General features: G+C 41.3%; 1 protein-coding gene across 2 annotated transcripts; it reads right to left on the bottom strand.

Moving 5' to 3' along the window:
* Positions 1 to 2,732: 2,732 nt before the first annotated feature.
* LOC118368986 (AP-1 complex subunit sigma-1A-like) lies at positions 2,733 to 16,435 on the bottom strand. Of its 2 annotated transcripts, XM_035753502.2 has the most exons (6): positions 16,233 to 16,435; positions 15,548 to 15,584; positions 7,459 to 7,637; positions 5,430 to 5,538; positions 3,287 to 3,424; positions 2,733 to 2,878 (listed from the first exon to the last, which is right to left on the bottom strand). In XM_035753502.2, the coding sequence occupies exons 3-6, from the start codon at positions 7,635 to 7,637 to the stop codon at positions 2,831 to 2,833; spliced, it is 474 nt and encodes a 157-aa protein (XP_035609395.1). In that variant the 5' UTR covers positions 15,548 to 15,584; positions 16,233 to 16,435; the 3' UTR covers positions 2,733 to 2,830. The 2 variants fall into 2 exon arrangements, with proteins under 2 accessions (XP_035609395.1, XP_035609394.1); XM_035753501.2 differs by lacking the exon at positions 15,548 to 15,584 and having other exon boundaries at positions 16,233 to 16,434.
* Positions 16,436 to 18,227: the final 1,792 nt, after the last annotated feature.

Raw genomic sequence — 18,227 nt, 5'->3', positions numbered from 1 at the left:
CTGTCCTTTATCTCATCCCTCCATCTCCCTCGGACTCGTCTCGCTCTCTCTCCGTTGTATGGCAAGGCTGAGCTGCACTCCAACACGGTCACAAAAGAACGGTGACTCATACACTTCGAGGCTCCATCTCTCTTACACAAACAGCTTGGCTTTGGATTCTCTCGGAATTTAAAACCGTAGCTCCATCAACAGGTATGCATTTACACCTATAGGAGAATGACATTTCCCACTAACACATGCATCCACTTTCTAACATATGTCGACACAGAAACACTCCATTATCTCCCACAAAACAGCTTCCGACACATGAAACGTCTTGAATTTCAAAACAGCAGCTACATCAACTGGTAGCTGTGCATTAAAGTCTCTAGACTGGCACTTCCTACTATCGGAACCCATTAAAAACATGCATGGGCATTCTGTAGTTAACACAAAATGCTTTAACAAACTATTACTAGCTACAGTTACATTTAAAATAAGGACAGACGCTCTTATCCAGGTCGACTTACTGTCAGTACATTCAACTAAGGTAGGTAAAACATTTAAACAATTCAGAAGGCACAAATACACAATAATTTTAAAATGTGATTTTATTGTCATTATAAAATTACATTGCCACACGATTCCCTGTCTGAAACCCATTGTAAATCGTCATTGCAAATAAGAATTTGTTAACTGACTTGCCTAGTTAAATAAACAAATTCAGGGAAGAGGGCACCATGACTGGACCATAGTTCAGTAGTTATTTATCAGACCTCCTACCCCTAATGCTGGATTACAAAAGAAATAAAACACCAGTCCCTGGAAAACCTCAACACTACTCAAAATAGCTTCCAATTTCAGGTGCAGTTCCAATAATCCACACTAGACCACTAAGAAGCTCTGTCCCATTGCTCAGATCACTTCACTTTGAACAGAACACTATATAGGGCAGATGAGATGGAGGATTGAAAAGATTGAGTATGACTTGATCTAATCCATCCTCACCATGAACGCTGCAGACCAGAGGCACTGGTGCTCTCTCCTAGAAGCCTTACGTTACTCCAGACACAAAGAGGATTGGGTAAGTAGGTAAGTCATATATTGGGCATGAATTCTAAGTGGTATGCCAGCGTGGATATTGGAACACAGCCTATGTATTGCTACTACTTGGGAGTGAAGCAACGTATTTGGGAAAGCACACTAGCAAGTAGTATGTTGGTTGGAACGTATCTTGTTAAAAGCAAAGGGCTAAAGTCTGGTTACAAGAACACACATTTATAGTCTGAAGCTAAACTCTACTAGTTGCAGTTTCTTCCTCTTGTTGCAGACAAACACATGAGTACTCTTTGGAAAGTAGGTATTCCAGAGGTGGAAATTGGGGAGAAATGATCTGCCATGTGGTATAGTACTGCATTTAGTGTGTGTGTGTGTGTGTGTGTATAGGAATGGTAGCTAGGTCCATTTTTGTGTGTGTATTTCTCAAAAAAAGTCACATGCATCTTAAAGTAGTTCGCATTTTTATGCATTGCAGCTCAAAAACAAACTGACACTTTTTTTGTTCAATCATCATCATCATCATCATATACCATCACGTTGCACCCTTTAAACACATTCATGTTAGCACATCCACACAAGTGCTAAAACAGCACAGACTTCTCCATAGGTTAGTTGCTCAACACAAGAAAGCCTGGGCGAGAGAGAGCAAGACAGAGAGATGGTCTGAAACAGTTCCGGAATAGAACACAGAACTAGAATTCTAAAGGAACTCTGGATGGAAGTGGAATTTTGGGTAGAATCATTTTCAGATCGTTTCCCTTCCTCTTTATATGAATGTCAAGGTTATTTCTTTTTATTCCCTGACAAGATCCTACTACAGGTTCAACAAAGCTCACCAAAGCAGACAATCAATGTGTTCCCTTAAAAACAGCAAAAGTATTATATTACTATAATTAATAATCTCATAACATGTGGTCCATATACAAAACATTTTAAAACAGCCATTTATTTAAAAGCAAATTCATGTCCCCCAAATGGCACCCTATTCCCTATGTAGTGCCCTACTTTTGACCAGAGCCCATATGCACTATATATAGGGAATAGGTTGCCATTTGGCAACGCAACCCTAGTCTGATCAAAAGTAATCTTAAAAGTAATCTAGCTATAAAAAGGCTTGAGATGTGTTCTGACCTGCCTCTTTTGAGGGAAATGTCAAAGGTCAAATCAGACCTGGGTTCTAAAACTATTTCAAATACTTAGTCGAGCTTGATTAAGCTTCCTGGCACAATGGAACCAATAGAATGGTCTCCAGGCAGGCCAAAGCAAACGCAGGATGTACTTGAAGGATTTTCAGATACTATTTGAACCCAAATCTGGGTTACATTACAGTAGTAATAGATAAATCTTCCAGCCAAAAGTGGAATGATTTTCACAGAGCTAATATACATTACGGTTGCAATATTCCAGTAACTTCCCAAAAATTCCCAGGTTATCCTAAAATAGTTGTATAACCCCAGGAATCAGACAGGATTTAACAACAAATCCAGAATCCACCATACAGGATTTCTGGAAAACTTGAGAATTTTGGGAAAGTTCATTTTGCAACCTTAAACCATCATGATAATATACAATTAATGTCAGCAATGCTTTGAATTCAGTAGTACCAGAACGTCAAAGTTGTGAATCTCATCGGACCCCCCGCTTAACCCAAACCCATCCATTTACCCCCTCCCCATACACACCCCCCATACACACCCACATCACAAACCCCCTTTCCTCCCCCCTGCACCTGGAACCCAAAGAGTCTGTCTGTAGCCTGATAAAGTGTTGTGAGCAGAGTACCCTGCTGTCACTATGCCAGACCCATCTCCTCTAGAACACTCCTGGGTGACTCATCCTCCTGTAGGGGGAGATAGAGAGAAGGGGAACAGCATAGAATTACATTTTACAAGTCTACATCGTACATTATTACATTATGAGGGTCTATGACCTCATCCCCTCTTGTAATTCAGCAGTATCTCTGTGGGGAACAGATGCTCTGACAGGATAATGATTACCACCACCGTACAACACAAAAAACATAGATCATTCATTCTAAGGTAGAGTCCTAGCAAGAATGGTAGGGAGAACTCCAAAATACACCGATTGAGGTAGAGTGAGACCCAAACGTTGGTTAAAAACAGCCATTCAATAGTTTGAAGTATGAATAACACTGGTTAGCTGGAGTTTCACATTATTTTTAATAAGAGATCACTTCTTCCTCCTGTGGTGTGTGTGTGTGTGTGTGTGTGTGTGTGTGTGTGTGTACCTCCTGCAATAGGTCGGCCTGTTCGATGGCCTTAAGTACACTCTTCTTGGACGTGTCCTGGATCTCTCCCCCGATCAGAAACTCATCCAGTATAAAGTAGGCCTTCTCAAAGTTAAAGATGATGTCCAGCTCACAAACCTGCCAGGGCGCACGCACACACGCAGGGAGGAATCAGAATCACCTTTATTTACTAAGTACACTTACATAAAAACACAGAATTTGAGGGGAGAGAGGGTTTAAGAGAGGGATGGTGACCATTACAGTCCATTCAGAAACTTCAGACCCCTTCACTCTTTGCCACATTTTTGTTACGTTACAGCCTTATTCTAAAATTGATTAAATAAACAAAAATCCTCAGCAATCTACACACAATATCCCATTATGATAAAGCAAAAACAGATTTAGAAATGTTTGCAAATTTATTACGAATAAAAAACAGAAATACATTATTTTACATACATGTTCAGACCCTTTGCTATGAGACTCGAAATTGAGCTCAAGTGCACCCTGTTTTCATTGATCATCCTTGAGATGTTTCTACAACTTGGAGTCCAATTAAACTGATTGGACATGATTTGGAAAGGCACACACCTGTCTATATAAATTCCCACAGTTGACAGTGCATGTCAGAACAAAAACCAAGCCATGAGGTCAAAGAAACTGTCCGTAGAGCTCCGAGACGGGATTATGTCGAGGCACAGATCTGGGGAAAGGTACCAACAAATGTCTGCAACATTGAAGGTTCCCAAGAACACAGTGGCCTCACTCATTCTTAAATGGAAGAAGTTTGGAACCTTCCCAGAGCTGGCCACTCGGCCAAACTGAGCAATCGGGGGAGAATGGCCATGGTCAGGGAGGTCACTGACCGAGCTCTAGAATTCCTCTGTGGAGATGGGAGAACCTTCCAGAAGGACAACCATCTCTGCAGCACTCCACCAATCAGGCCTTTATGGTAGAGTGGTCAGACAGAAGCCACTCGACAGTAAAAGGCAGATGACAACCCACTTGGAGTTTGTCAAAAGGCACCTAAATGACTCTCAGACCATGAAAAACAAGATTCTCAGGTCTGATGAAACCAAGATTGAACTTTTTGGCCTGAATGTCAAGCGTCACGTCTGGAGGAAATCTGGCACCATCCCTACAGTGAAGCATGGTGGTGGCAGCATCATGATGTGGGGATGTTTATAAGCAGCAGGTACTGGGAGACTAGTTAGGATCGAGGCAAAGAAACAGAGCAAAGTGCAGAGTTCCTTTTTTAATTTTGTAAAAAAAATGTACCCCTTTTTCGTGGTATCCAATTGTTGTAGTAGCTACTATCTTGTCTCATCGCTACAACTCCCGTACGGGCTCGGGAGAGACGAAGGTTGAAAGTCATGCATCCTCCGATACACAACCCAACCAGCCGTACTGCCCCAGTACAGAGTTCCTTGATAAAAACCTGCCCAGAGCACTCAGGAACTCGGACAACGACCCTAAGCACACAGCCAAGACAACGCAGGAGTGGCATCAGGACAAGTCTCAATGTCCTTGAGAGGGCCTACCAGAGCCCGGACTTGAACTCGATCGAACAGCTCTGGACACACCTGAAAATAGCTGAGCAGTGACGCTCCCCATCCTGGTAGAGCTTGAGAGGATCTGCAGAGAAGAATGGGGCAAACTCCCCAAATACAGTGTGTTCCAAACTTGTAGCGTCATACGCAAGAACACTCAAGTCTGTAATCACTGCAAAAGGCGCTTCAACAAAGTACTGCGTAAAGGGTCTGGATACTTATATGTGATATTTCCATTTTTTTTGTGGAATAAATTGCAAAAAATTTGAGAAACCTGTTTTGATTTATCATTATGTGGTATTATTTGTAGATTGAGGGGGACGGGCACAGAGCCAGGAGAGGGGCACAGAGCCAGGAGAGACATTTGGCCATAGGAGTGAACAAAAAAAGCGAGATGGTTGGCTACAGGAGAAGGGGATGAGAGAGAGTTGGCAATAGAATAAAAGATGGTGAAGGAGAGTGAGGGATGAGAAAGCAAGAGAAGAAAGAATAGGACAATAGAGAGTGATAAAAATATAGAGTAGGAGTGAGAGAGCAAAAGAGAGGGTGGAGAAACAGCATGAGGGTTGAGAGAAAGAGCTGGAGTGACTCACACTGCCAAAGTACTTATCCAGCAGCTCTACGAAGCGGTGGATGACCTCCAGAGTAATGAGCTCGTTGTCCTGCTCTTCCACCGCACAGCAGAAATACAGACTGGCATACCTGACACACACACCTGTTGTGTTATTGAAGATCAACACACCCACACTTTATTCGTTGAGGTTAACTAAGGTGTTCCGCAGGAGGGAATAACCGGGGAATCTAGAACCCGCCATCCAGGACTTCTGGAAAACCTGGGAATTCAGGGAAAGTTAACAGAATTTTGCAAACCTAGGTTTAGCTGAGAATAAAAGGTCCTGGGGGAATCTCTGGAGCGCCAGTCCAGTCTCTAACCCAGGAAAACTAAGAACTACTGAATATGCTGCTGTTAACAATGCCAATCTATGCAGTGTAGCAGCTAAATCCTCAGCCTTTCTACCAAAGCAGTGGCAGGTGGCTCTGTTATTGTTTGAATGCAGATTGCCTCTTTCATGACTCAAGTCCATGTAGTGTAGTCAGACAATTCAAGGGGTGTGATATTCAAAATGGCATGTGCCAGTCTTATACACCATAGTGTGTGCATCTGTGTGTTAGAGCATTAGAGAAGTCAGCTTGTTGGCTCCCTCCCCTGGCCAGAAACGGGTACTGCACGACTGCAGAGCACAATTAGACGCTTCGACAGAATCACTGAGCGTCAAAGCATCACACACCAAGGATACTGACGGCCGAGAGATATTTAGTACATCTGTCCATTGTCGGCAGTAAATGTTTTGTTCACTCAAAATCATTTGCCGTCTGCCTAGATAGCTTAAGAAAGCAACGCTGTTTGGCTTATGCCCACTTCTAAATATGTAGTTAGCTAATGTTGGCTAACTAGCAAGCTGCGCTAATGTTGATAGCTAGCTAAAATGTGTAGTAAGTCCTTGTTGTGGCCATCTGGCTCGTATCAACATTATCATTAAAGCAACGGATTTGTTCTTGCAAGTGCACATTATCAAACCTAACAAAAAAATAAGATTTGTGCGCAAAACTCCTAAGCTAAATGTAAAAAACAAAGACTTGCTTTAGAAAAACAATTAAGCAGCATACTTTAGCAGCATAATTTATTTAAGTTAGTCCGGGCTCTCCAATTGGCTCAGTTAAATTGTCGACCACTGACAGGCACGTTCTTTGTTCTAGTAAAAGAAGGAACGGCCCACTACTGTGATAAGTACCTATCGACCCGTCAGGTCTCGGTGTGTCTAACCTCTAAGCTACTGTGGGATCCTATTGGCAGCTTTAACCCAGAGTGCTGTGTGTGGATGGATGCCTTCTGCACGAGTGGTGGAATGAGTGTTATAACAGAATCACAGAGCAGCCGCTGTATTGACACACTGTACAATCTAACACGCTGTCTGCTGTGAGACATCAGTGTTGGGAGAAAACAATACACATGCCTGAAAGACAGCCTAGAGCCTCTGTGCGATTCACTGTGATCACACACACAGTCATATCACGAGGTGACATTCTGTCTCTTTTAATCCATCCCCCTCCCCCGGAACCACGTTTTAAGGGCAATTATTAACGTCCCCCCTGGAAACACATTTGAATGGCAATTATCACCAGTAAAGTGGGGCCAGATGTTTTGATGGGGGGGGAATGATTAGAACGTAACACCAAACACTGAGTCACTGGTTGACTCATCATTCCAACCATGACAACTCATTTTCGGAGACAGTTGTCATTTCAGAAGCTCATTCCACAATTAACACTTTCCAGAGGCCCCCTAGAGAAAGTGAGTACGCATCATTTCAGATACTACTGCACATTTAGCTCACAGATAGCAGCCCATGGAGCACATGCTCAAGTGTGTGTGTGAACAGTGCATAGCGCCTACCTGCTGTTCCACACAACCATGAAAACGTAGGTATACAACAAACAGCCTGTCCTTTTAGGGAAGTGTAGGATGTGGTACTGTACATGTAGGAGGTGATTATGTCATGAATATTATGAATGCATATCTACTGTGTGTGTTGAGACAGAGAGACAGAGATATTCCAGTACCTCTTGTAGACGATCTTGAGGTCCCTCCACTCCAGGAAGCTGCTCATTTTGGGTTTGCGGGCCAGGACCACCTGCATCAGTTCCCTGACCATCTTCTTCTTGTCCCTCTCAGCCGTGGCAGTGTACCACTTCTGGAGACGCAGCTTCCCCTGCCGACTGAACAGCAGCATGAAACGCATCTATACAGGGGGAGGAGATAGCAAGACACTGAAATATATTAGTTGTCCAAGACTAGGTTTAATCTGTGTCTGGGAAACCAGGGAGCGTGGAGGAGGAAGCAGGGGGTATGATAGACAGAGGCTACCAGAAGGGAGATCTAGGTATAATAAAGATAAATATTCAGTTGTTGGATCAATACTGGACACACACCACACACAGTGAGTCTGATACATTAACAGCCTGCACTGGGATGATGGTAGAGCGCAGTGGGAGGGAGGGAGTGGAAGAAATGAGGGAGAGAGAGAGAGAGGAAGACCGAGAGCAAGGTGGGAGGGAGAGGGAGGAAGAAATGAGGGAGAGAGAGGAAGAAATGAGGGAGAGAGAGAGGAAGACAGAGAGCAAGGTGGGAGGGAGAGGGAGGAAGAAATGAGGGAGAGAGAGAGGAAGACAAAGAGCAAGGTGGGAGGGAGATGGAGGAAGAAATGAGGGCGAGAGGAAGACAGACAGAGAGGAAGGTGGGAGGGAGAGAGCAGAAGACAGATGAGGAAAACGATGGAGGAAGAGAGAGGAAGACAGACAGAGCCCTTACCTCATGACTCAAGTGCATTATTTTTTCAAAACATTTCCACAGGAGTCTACTGCAGGTATTTCTAAACTGGAGTAATGCTGTCAGGGGTACGCCGAATACAAATGTGATTTAAAAAAAAAAAAATCAGTTTAAGAAATCATATATTTATTTATTTTTCCCCTTCCCATTTTCAAACAGTACATTTATATTTTCCAATGGGGCTATACATTTGGGTGAGGTCCCCCCCTCGCCTGAGTAGCCTTGTTTCACTGCCAAAAATGTAATTAAACCATCTAGTGTTAAGCTAAATAAAAACAATGTCAAATACAGGAAGCCTAGTCAAATAATTAACACCCAATCACATTAACCATTACTCTCTCACGGGAAACCTTCACTCTTGCACAGACATTTAGAAATGAAACATGACAATTTGAAAAATAAGCCACGGGAGTTTGAGCGAGAATAAAGATGACTTTCGGGTAGCAAGACATGTATAAAAGCAACAGATACCATTAATAAGAAGGGGCTATATGGTGAGCTACTGAGTGGCTTGGACAGGCAAGCCCCATACTATTGTAGAGGAGTGGCTTGGACAGGCAAGCCCCATACTATTGTAGAGGAATTCATTATTGCTGCTGCCACGGATATGGCTGGGACAATGTTAGGGGGGAAATAGCGTCGTCCCCCCCCCAAAACAACTTTACAAACAATGTCTTCATCAAACACTGTTTCACGACCTACAGCGACATGGCAGGAGATGTTTTTAAACAATTACTGCTTCACATACAAGCCAGTGAATTCTATGCGTTACAGCTGGATGAGTCAGCGGGCCTGGCACAGCTCCTGGTATATGTCCATTACGTTCATGTTGGGTAAATAATAATAATAATAATAAATGCCATTTAGCAGACGCTTTTATCCAAAGCGACACAGTCATGTGTGCATACATTCTACGCATGTCAATTAAGGAAGACATCCTCTTCTGCAAACTACTGGAAACCAGGACAACAGGAGAGGATATTTTTAAAGTAGTGGACAGCTTTGTGACATCAAATGGACTTTGGTGGTCAAGATGTGTTGGTATCTGTACTGATGGCACAAAAGCCATGACAGGGAGACATAGTGGAGTGGTAACACGTGTGCACACAGTTGCTCCCGACGCTACTTGGGTGCACTGCAGCATCCACCGAGAGGCTCTTGCTGCCAAGGGAATGCCTGACAGCTTGAAAGATGTTTTGGACACTACAGTGAAAATGGTTAACTTTGTTAAAGCAAGGCTTCTGAACTCTCGTGTATTTTTAGTATTATGCAATGATATGGGCAGCGAACATGTAACGCTTTTACAAGATACAGAAGTGCACTTGTTATCAAGGGACAAAGTATTGATGTTTTTTTAATTGAGAGACGAGCTTAAAGTCCTTTACTGACCATCATTTTCACTTTTCATCATGCAAGCAGTCAGACGAGTTTCTCACACGACTGGCCTAGGACAGCCACTTTGTGCACGACTGGCCTAGGACATCCACTTTGTGCACGACTGGCCTAGGACATCCACTTTGTGCACGACTGGCCTAGGACATCCACTTTGTGCACGACTGGCCTAGGACATCCACTTTGTGCACGACTGGCCTAGGACATCCACTTTGTGCACGACTGGCCTAGGACATCCACTTTGTGCACGACTGGCCTAGGACATCCACTTTGTGCACGACTGGCCTAGGACATCCACTTTGTGCACGACTGGCCTAGGACATCCACTTTGTGCACGACTGGCCTAGGACATCCACTTTGTGCATGACAAGTCATTTTTCCAAAAACTCTTTACAGACAGATCATTTCAATATCACAATTTCAGTGGGTCAGAAGTTTACATACACTAAGTATGTAAACAGCTTGGAAAAATCCAGAAAATGATGCCATGGCTTCAGAAGCTTCTGATAAATTATGTCAATTGGAGGTGTACCTGTGGATGTATTTCAAGGCCTTACTTCAAAGTCAGTGCCTCTTTGCTTGACATCATGAGAAAATCAAGAGAAATCAGCCAAGACCTCAGAAAAAAATAAAATAATTGTAGACCTCCACAAGACTGGTTCATCCTTGGGAGCTATTTCTAAATGCCTGAAGTTACCACGTTCATCTGTACAAACAATAGTAGCAAGTATAAACACCATGGGACCACTCAGCCGTCATACCGCTCAGGAAGAAGACGCGTTCTGTCTCCTAGAGATGAATGTACTTTTGTGCGAAAAGTGCAAATCAATCCCAGAACAACAGCAAAGGACCTTGTGAAGAAGCTGGAGGAAACAGGTACAAAAACATCTATATCCACAGTAAACCAAGTCGTATATCGAAATAACCCGAATGGCCGCTCAGCAAGGAAAAAGCCAATGCTCTAAAACCCCCATAAAAAAGCCAGACTACAGTTTACAACTGCACATAAGGACAAATATTGTACTTTTTGGAGAAATGTCCTCTGGTCTGATGAAACAAAAATAGAAGTGTTTGGCCATAATAACCATTGTTATGTTTGGACGAAATAGGGGGAGGCTTGCAAGCCGAAGAACACTATCCCAACCGTGAAGCACAGGGGTGGCAGCATCATGTTGTGGTGGTGCTTTGCTGCAGGGGGGACTGGTGCACTTCAAAGTAGATGGCATCATGAGGAAGGAAAATTATGTGGATATATTGAAGCAACATCTCAAGACATCGGTCAGGAGGTTAAAGGTTGGTCGCAAATGAGTCTTCCAAATGGACAATGACCCCAAGCACACTTCCAAAGTTTTGGCAAAATGGCTTAAGGACAACAGTCAAGGTATTCAAGTCAAGGTATTGGAGTGGCCATCACAAAACCCTGACCTCAATCCTATAGAAGATTTGTGGGCAGAACTGAAAAAGTATGTGTGAGCAAGGAGGCCTACAAACCTTTTGCTAAGTTGTATGTAAACTTCAACTGTATGTGAGAGTGGATTCTCAGCCCTCATTAGCATGAAAACTAAACACAGGCACAGACTGTGTGGAAAATTATTTAAGACACTCTCCAATACAACCCAACATTGCAGAGTTATGTGCATCCTTTCAAGCACACCCTTCTCATTAAGCTGTGGTGAGTTATTTACAATTTTTTACGAACAAATATGGTTTTATATGTAAGATGGCTAAATAAAGTAGAGGTTGGCCGATTAATTGGAATGGCCGATTTCAATATTTCATAACAATCGGAAATCGGTATTATTGGACACAGATTTTTTTACACCTTTATTTAATCTTTATTTAACTGGGCAAGTCAGTTAAGAACACATTTTCAATGACGGCCTAAGAACGGTGGGTTAACTGCCTCGTTCAGGGGCAGATCGACAGATTTTAACCGTGTCAGCCCGGGGGATCCCTTGCGTTCCTTGTTTGAGCCCAGGGATGACGGAAGCTATACTGTTACACTGGCAATAATAAAGAGCCTATAAGAACATCCAATAGTCAAAGGTTAATGAAATACAAATGGTATAGAGTAGAGGTCGACCGATTCTGATTTCTCAACAGCGATAACGATTATTTGAGGACAAAAAAAAGCAGATGCCGATTTTTTATACATACATACATACATACATACATACATACATACATACATACATACATACACACACACTTTTGTAATAAAGACAATTGCAACAATACTGAATGAAAAATGTAACACTTATTTTAACTTAATATAATACATAAATAAAATAAATTTAGTCTCAAATAACATGAGAACATATGTTAAAACGAACCACCAGCCTTCATGGGTCTTCAATATTCCCAGTTAAGAAGTTTTAGAACACAAACACGGTTCTGAAGTGACAATGATACTGAAGAGTCTGCTTAGGAGACAAATACTGTCAACTGTTTGAATAAAACTAGAGTTTGAGTTACCTGTGATGAATGTTGAAAAGAAAAACTGTAATTACTATATGCAGGAAATCCTATTTTAATAATGGACATGGTAAGAATTGACTACCAAAGTGCGAGTCATAATTCCCATGACACCTTCTAGCAAAATCTGAAAAGCGGTTCCTTCATTCATTCATTTATTCCATAGGATATTTTTAGATTCACTTAAAATAAGGTCTGTGTTTCGTCTAGGCTTACACCACATTGCCAATTTTATAACTGTGTAGATATCCATAGGACAAGGTAACTCTGATCAATATTGGCTAAATATAAGCAAAGATCATTTTTATGAAAGTATGTTGACAAATGTTACCTTATCCTAGTGAGATTCACACGGGTATCAAAACGCAGAGGCGGTTTAAGCACGAAACACAGACCTTATTTGAAGTAGATCAAGACATTCTCTATGGAAGACATGGTAACGGTAAAATAACGAAGGAAGCCCTTTCAAGTTCAGCCGCAAGTTACAGGAATTATAACGCGTCGACTATTTCTCTCTAAACCATATACCTTTGACTATTACGAACCTACTGCTGCCTACCACCCCTCAATCAGACTGCTCTATCAAATCATAGACTTAACTATAATAAAACACACAGAAATACGAGCCTTTGGCCAAATCCGGAAACTATCACCTCGAAAACTAAACGTTTATTCCGTTCCGTATTTTATCTAACGGGTGGCATCCATGAGTCTAAATATTCATGTTACATTGCACAACCTTCAATGTTGTGTCATTAATTATGTAAAATAGTTCGCAAAGAGCCAGGCGGCCCAAACTGTTGCATATACACTGACTCTGCGTGCAATGAACGCAAGAGGTCACAATTTCACCTGGTTAATATTGCCTGCTAACCTGAATTTCTTTTAGCTAAATATGCAGGTTTAAAAATATATACTTCTGTGTATTGATTTTAAGAAAGGCATTGACGTTTATGGTTAAGTACACATTGGAGCAATCAATGACAGTCGTTGATTGAATCCCCCGAGCTGACAAGGTAAAAAATATGTCGTTCTGCTCCTGAACGAGGAAGAACGTTCCTAGGCCGTCATTGAAAATTAGAATGTGTTCTTAACTGACTTGCCTAGTTAAATAAAGTTTAAAAAATAAAAATAATAATAAAATAAATATTTTTTTACAAATCGGCGCCCAAAAATACCAATTTCCGATTGTTATGAAAACGTGAAATCGGCCCTAATTAAATCGGCCATTCCGATTAATCGGTTGACCTCTAGTATAGAGGGAAATAGTCCTATAATAACAACAACCTAAAACTTATTACCTGGGAATATTGAAGACTCATGTTAAAAGGAACCACCAGCTATCATATGTTCTCATGTTTTGAGTAAGGAACTTAAACATTAGCTTTCTTACATGGCACATATTGCACTTTTACTTCTCCAACACTTTGTTTTTGCATTATTTAAACCAAATTGAACATGTTTCATTATTTATTTGAGGCTACATTGATTTTATTGATATATTATATTAAGTTAAAATAAGTGTTCATTCAGTATTGTTGTAATTGTTATTATTACAAAAAAAATAAGTCTATTAATCGGTATCGGCCTTTTTGGTCCTCCAAGAATCGGTATCGGCGTTGAAAAATCATAATCTGTCGACCTCTAAAATAAAGAGCAAAATTATTGATTATTATTATTTGTGCCCTGGTCCTATAAGAGCTCTTTGTCACTTCCCACGAGCCGGGTTGTGACAAAAATTCACTAATTCTTATGTTTAATAAAAATGTATCGATTAGTGTGTGTGGCAGGCTTACAAAGATGGCAAAAAAACAACATTTGAGAGTGCGCTGACCCTGGTGCTAGAAGGGGTACACAGCTGGATTTTGAAGGTTTGAAGGGGTACGGGACTCTAAAAAGGTTGGGAACCACTGGTCTACTGTATGCCCACAGTGTTAATATTGAGGAGGAACAACTGTCCAGTAGCAGAGATTGCTATAGAACACTGGAACTCCCTGGCACCATGTGGCCTGATGGAACGTCAATCTCCTCAATACTAATGTAGCACAAACATTAACCCCGGTAGCATATGGCCCAACTCACACCAACCATTCTCATTAACTCTGGCCCGGATCTCATTCTCAACTCTAATACAGCCTGCCTACAACATTATCATATTTGAAAGTCACCTTCTAAAATGAGCCCATAAACATATGTGCGTAGTGCACAATGCCTGCCTACCTGCGTGTGTGTGCGTGAGTGGGTGAGAAAAAGAGAGAAAACAAGAAAGAACAGTGAAGATGTGAGAACTAAACAGTGTGTCCTCAGAGACACTACAGAGCGAGAGAGGCATGTGATGCGGTAGAAGCAGCCATGTTGTGTACAAGAATAGAATTCTGTTTGGGAGTATTCTTAGTCTCATCTGTGTCAGATCCTAAAATATGATGTGATGTTGCAGCAGCAGTCATAAGTCTGTCAATGGACCCACAGTATTGTAGCCTGGGCCCAGATCGCCTATGGTCGTTGTCGCATTTGGCATGACAATGACCATATATGAGTTGGCAAGACAGCGCAAACAGATTGGGAACCAGACTAACATTCAATTTAGCCAAGAGACTTGACAGAGCTCTTCTGTGTACAATATGTCCATGTAAAACAATTAGAACTCAGAGACCCCTCACTCTTCAAGAAGCAATGACCAGACAACCATAAATATTAGTTAGTTTAGTAATGAAATATTATTGACAGCAACTGTAAAAGTTCAACTGAGGCTAAAGCAAACAATATTAGATTGAAAGCTATACAGAGAACATCAGTAGTTAGTATCATCTCCCCTGTAACTATTCCGCAGGTCGTTGTTGTAAATGAGAACATGTTCTCAGTCAACTTACCTGGGTTAAAGGGTTCAATTTAAAACATTTAAAGTAGCCTGAGTGCCAGTCTGTCTGTGCCATCATGGCAACTCCTTGTCACTTAGTGCCAAACAAGGAGTTGCCATGATGGCACAAACAGACTGGCACTACGGATAGTTAGTTACCACGAAAAACACAGAAGCAAAGCTGAGCTACACATGATGTTAGGGACCAAAGGTTAAATACACAGAACTAGACGAACCGCACAAACTAGAGCTGGGTGATAGACAAAAATCCACTATAAATGAATTATCACAATAATTTGAACTTTAAGTTTATCACAATGTGTAAGTCTTTTTTATATTAACCATTAAAACTGTTACTGTTGTAGCTTTCAATTGTCCCATTAATTGTCCCATTGTAGCAAACTTACTTCATTTCAAACTTTACATTTATCTCGTAGAGCCCTATAGGTTATTTATCATAACGATATTAAGAAAATGTTCAAGATAAGTGTTTGGTTGGTGTCGATCATTTTTGGTTCATCGTCCCAGCTCTAGTACAAACTATTCACACCAATCAATAATGCAGACTACTTGGGCTATGCTAGTTCCACTTTACTTACAGTCAAACCCGCTCAGTGCTTTCTCTCTAGTATAAATCTGACAGAGAGAAGAGACACGGAAGGGGTGTTATGTCCTGTAGTAGGATACTGGTGACATGGAGACAGCATTTCCCATTTGTATTGGAGTGTACTGATGAAAGGAGTGTTTATAAAGTTGACAAAGGCGGACATGGTCTAACAGTCAACAGTTCATCATTCTGTCCACACTTGTACAATAAAAGGTATCAGGGCAGCAATACAATAGGTAGTTAGCCTAACTGACTGACAAACAGGTCCGCAACAGAGAAACTAGTGAATGAATAGCACATTTAAATCAAAACACATTGTTCATTTGTATCATTGCAGGTATCTAGATAGATTTGTCTAATCACTATAGTATCTGTCTAAGCAAATATCAAAGGTTAGTTTGAAGCCTCGAAGCTAACTTGCTAACTAATGAGTATACAGCTTGCTGGCGAAGTTACAATTTATATTAGAATTCGAATGTACAGCCTGTCTATCAGCAAGCAGTTACCTGTATTTTAGCATTAACCACTTTACATTGCTAACTAGGTAACACAGTTCAACTGTCAGTTGGCCAACCGGCTGCTTCCTGAAACCATACACTTTGCTAGCTAATGAGCTAGCAGGTTAGCTTTAGCTAGTCAACTATTTTTATGGCGATACTATCGCCGACAATACTTACCATTTTATCGGGTTCTCGACGCAAATATTAACGCGTGTCTTCCTATATGAATGACTTGATTTGGTTTTAAACGCAGCAAGCGTCAACCCTCCATCTCTGTTTCAGCAGAACAGTACGGCTAACGAGAATAACCCGTTCGGCAAGTCAACGAGCTAGTAGTAGGAAAGAATCCGGTGACTGACGTCAGCACGCTGAACATGCGCATTGCGCTTTTTGAGGCAACCGTTTTGTAGCCAGGCCAACTCGCTAGATTTTTACAATTTTAATGTATTGCAACAATAATAACAATAATACACATCTATACAGGGACAATCCTGTGAATACAATGAAAAAATAAAATACTAAAACACCAGGCGAACCGCCCCCACCACACACACGCACAAAATTAAGACCCTTGTCAAACCAAAGGCCTTTGAAAATGGATTTCCTGATTTTAATAACTCTATTATTCCAAATCAATGTTTTATGAGGGGAAAAATTGTGCAGAAAAATCAAATTTACTGTTGAAACTTAGACAATTTCACAGGTAATTATGGAGGGTCAAAATCACATTTCATTTCAAGTCCACCAAGTTAATTAAACAGACTGTTAGGGATATGATACCGCACAGCGGCAGGATTAGACAAACGTAATTTTAACAATGAATTCTAAAAGCACCCACTAACGACTCAAAAGCAATAGCCTGTAAACCTCCACGATCATAGTCTTTCACTAATTGAGATTTCCGAATAGAATGCGTTTTATTCCTCCAAACAAATCTAAGTATAACAGAATTTACGTTTTTAAATGTTATTAGAATAAATAAAAAGGGACTGACTTGGGTAAATGATTCTAGAAAAACCATCAGTCTTGAACAAAAGAATACAACCCAAAATGTAGATATTGTCACATCTGCTCCTGCTACACCCTCTGGTGTTCATCCGGTGTCTTCTTGACCTGCAGTTACTCCCCCTGTACACTCTCTCTCTCTCTCTCCCTCTCCCTCTCTGTGTGATTGTGTGGTTGGAGACAGGTGTGCTGGAGTCAGAGCAGATCCCTACCACCTGCAACTCGTTCCATAATCAAGAGCTCTACAAATACTCAGTCCTGCCACTTCTACTCTGCCAGATTGTAATCTCTGCTCAGTCAGTTCATGATTCTAGCAATTTATGATTATGCAAGATCCTGTTACGCTGTTTATCCTCTCATTGCAGTTTACTACTCTGTCTCCTGTTCCACATCTCACCACCCAACTACCTTGCTCTGGATTTTACTCACCACCACTACCTTGAACACCCCTCAGGACCTGTTTACCCTGTACTACTCAGCTAACTTCAACCTCAGTTTCCACATCTGGTTTATCTGCAACTCATCTGAGCTTCCCTGGATCTGCACTCCATATCTCTCTAACAAATATTTTGGTTCATTCATCCCTGTTTCCTCATTTGAGTCTGCTTTTGGGTTCCCCTGTGTCGCCCCACTTTACAGATATCATTTTGCAGCCACTGACTTAATGAGACTCGTGGAATTAATCCTGTTATCGATGTTCAACAATTCTCCATCTGAAAGGTTTTTGGTGATGACAATACCGAAATATTTAACTTTTTATTAGGTATGGTGGAAATGTTGATGGACTCACAGCAATGAATTGGCATGAGATCACATTTGTTAAGGTTGAGAGTCAACCCAGAGGCCATGGACAATATCTTGATTCTGTCAATAGCCAAGGGAATAACAGCCCTATCCTTTAGGAAAGGGTGGCATCTTCTGCAAATTGACTGATTTATATCTTTACCAAAAAAATGCAGATCCCTTTTAAATGATCATAATTGTTAAGAAATACAGCTAGTAAATCTGTGGCTTAAATAAGAGGGGAGATTGGACAACCCTGTCTAATTCCTCTAGCGCTAGAGAAATGTGGGGATGTGCCATTACTCAAAACCACTGAACTGCTCGTATCATTCTACATCATTCCTTATCACTTTACAGAAATTCTCCCCGAACTCAAAAGTAGAG

This window comes from Oncorhynchus keta, chromosome 35 (assembly GCF_023373465.1).
Source record: "Oncorhynchus keta strain PuntledgeMale-10-30-2019 chromosome 35, Oket_V2, whole genome shotgun sequence".
Classification (NCBI taxonomy): Eukaryota; Metazoa; Chordata; class Actinopteri; order Salmoniformes; family Salmonidae; genus Oncorhynchus; species Oncorhynchus keta.
This window is presented reverse-complemented; position numbering and strand designations above follow the sequence as displayed.